The sequence below is a fragment of the Atta colombica genome, unplaced genomic scaffold, assembly GCF_001594045.1.
Source record: "Atta colombica isolate Treedump-2 unplaced genomic scaffold, Acol1.0 scaffold102, whole genome shotgun sequence".
In the NCBI taxonomy this organism is placed as follows: Eukaryota; Metazoa; Arthropoda; class Insecta; order Hymenoptera; family Formicidae; genus Atta; species Atta colombica.
The window spans coordinates 1,403,859-1,405,926 of NW_017259187.1; the positions used below are offsets into that span (position 1 = coordinate 1,403,859).

General features: G+C 29.1%; 1 protein-coding gene across 1 annotated transcript in view; it reads right to left on the bottom strand.

Annotated features, from left to right (window-relative positions):
* The window catches only part of LOC108687184, a 22,015-nt gene extending 21,397 nt beyond the window's left edge, over window positions 1-618 (bottom strand). The window contains 1 exon segment of the mRNA XM_018192835.1: window positions 566-618. Within this exon segment, the coding sequence (XP_018048324.1) occupies window positions 566-618 (53 nt within the window).
* Between the last annotated feature and the right edge of the window lie 1,450 nt (window positions 619-2,068).

Sequence of the window (2,068 nt, forward strand, 5' to 3'; positions counted from 1 at the left end):
ATATATACAATCATGTAAGCTGTATATGGTAAGCTGTATTTTAATTGCTCTTCCTAGGTTGGATCAATTCAACGGAAATGTAACCGCGACACATTTTCCTGATGATATAATATAATGCGGCATTTCGTTACCGCAATGACCATTGCGAAGTCGTGTATCTTTAGTGAAAGTATATCCCATATATCATCTACACGCTCATACAACTCGCGGTTCTCGCGCACCAAGCTCGGACAATCGTATTATTACAATTAATGCATGGCAAGTTGTTATTTAATTAGGAGAGAGAAAGAGAGAGAAAGAGACGAAACCGCTAACTCGCCGTCTGATTAAATATCCCGCTGCGTTTACACTAAATTAATTACTGACGTGCCTCGGAAAAGTTATACTTTCCACGAAATTCATGGCTTTCTCATTATCGTGGCAGCCGAATTCAAAATGGAGAAAGAGACGGCAAAACGAATTAAACTACACTTTCTCGTAATGAAATACAAATAGACCTATTTCAGTTTTTAAAAGCACAGATATAATTAACGTGTAATACGTAATTACATCAAAACTTTCTTACCTCGGCCGGCGTGTTGGGCTCGTATCATCATCGCACGATTCCGTAGCGGACATGTTGTTTTCTGCAACACGCAAGGGAAAAATGCACGAAAGGATAGCAATGCAATAAATTATCAACAATTATATAAAATAACATTCAAAAGATTAAAAGAAAATTGTATCTACAATAATATTATAATACGCTGTTGAAATGATTGAATAATGTTATAATTAATATGTCATATTATGTTATAAATGTATAATTTAATTGCGAATAGAAAATTTTATTCTCAAAATTCGAATAATTAAATTTTATAGAACCAAATATTTTAAATATTGTAATTATAATTTCAATGTTTAATTTGTATGACCTAACATTTTAATATTATTAAAGTTGGCCACATTCCTTTCGATCGCATAAAACAATTTTTATAATTCACTTATTAAATACTCTTTCATCAAAAATGAACTATTTAAAAATAATGTAGTTTATAATATATTGTACTTGCTCTCTCTGTTATAAGTATATCACAGATTGATAAGAAAATTTTCAATTATCAATTGCATAAATATACTTAACTATTATTAAGTACAACTATTGTTCCTTCTTTCCATCTTTATTGATTTTTGCGACTTGTAGCATAAAGATATATATTACATTATTTTATATTTTACAGTAATAATAATATACTATCAAATACAAATGTAATGTCGTATTTAATGACACATTCATTTATTGCTCTATACATATATCTTGAATTTTAATAATTATACAATTCTCATATATAGAATATCTATATTGAAAAAATTGTTCACGTATTTTAACAAATATTATTTAACAAATAACAATATTTTCAATAACAGTATATTTTAGGAAATTTTCTTAAAAATTGTTTTATGCTTTTAAGTAATTCACTACGATTTACTATTTTCTTAATCTTATTAGATTAAATTTTTTCTCAAACATAATCTAAAAATTAGTCCTTAATAATATAATTTGTAAGAAGCAGAATTTTATATAATAAAAATTAATATTCTATTTTAAATAAATCTGTCGTTTTGTAATGTTATTCTTTAAAATCTTTAGAGTAGAATCTAACTCTAAAAGTGAAATCTTATTCTTAAAAATGAACAATTAAGTCACTCTTTTTCATCCTTTAGAGTTAGATGCCATGCCAAAGAAATTTCAGAGAATAAATTTCAATTTGAATAGCAGATATAAAAGAATTAGTCAAATAGAAATGTAGCAAGATATAAAATATTTATGCGCTGTTTGATTCGAGGTGTCGATATAGTGCAGATATACGCACAACATAATTTACGGTCATTGCTTAGTATGACAAACGGGTCCAATCGCATGCACCGACATATCGGTTACGCGATATGCGGTTTCAAATCGATATGAATGCGACATCGTGCACACGTGGTTGCTTCGATCGACTAGATTGGCCCTTTAACCAAATGGTCGGTCTGTAAACGATGACAGAACTCTGGCTTTACCTCCCTATGTGCCAAGTGAAAGCAC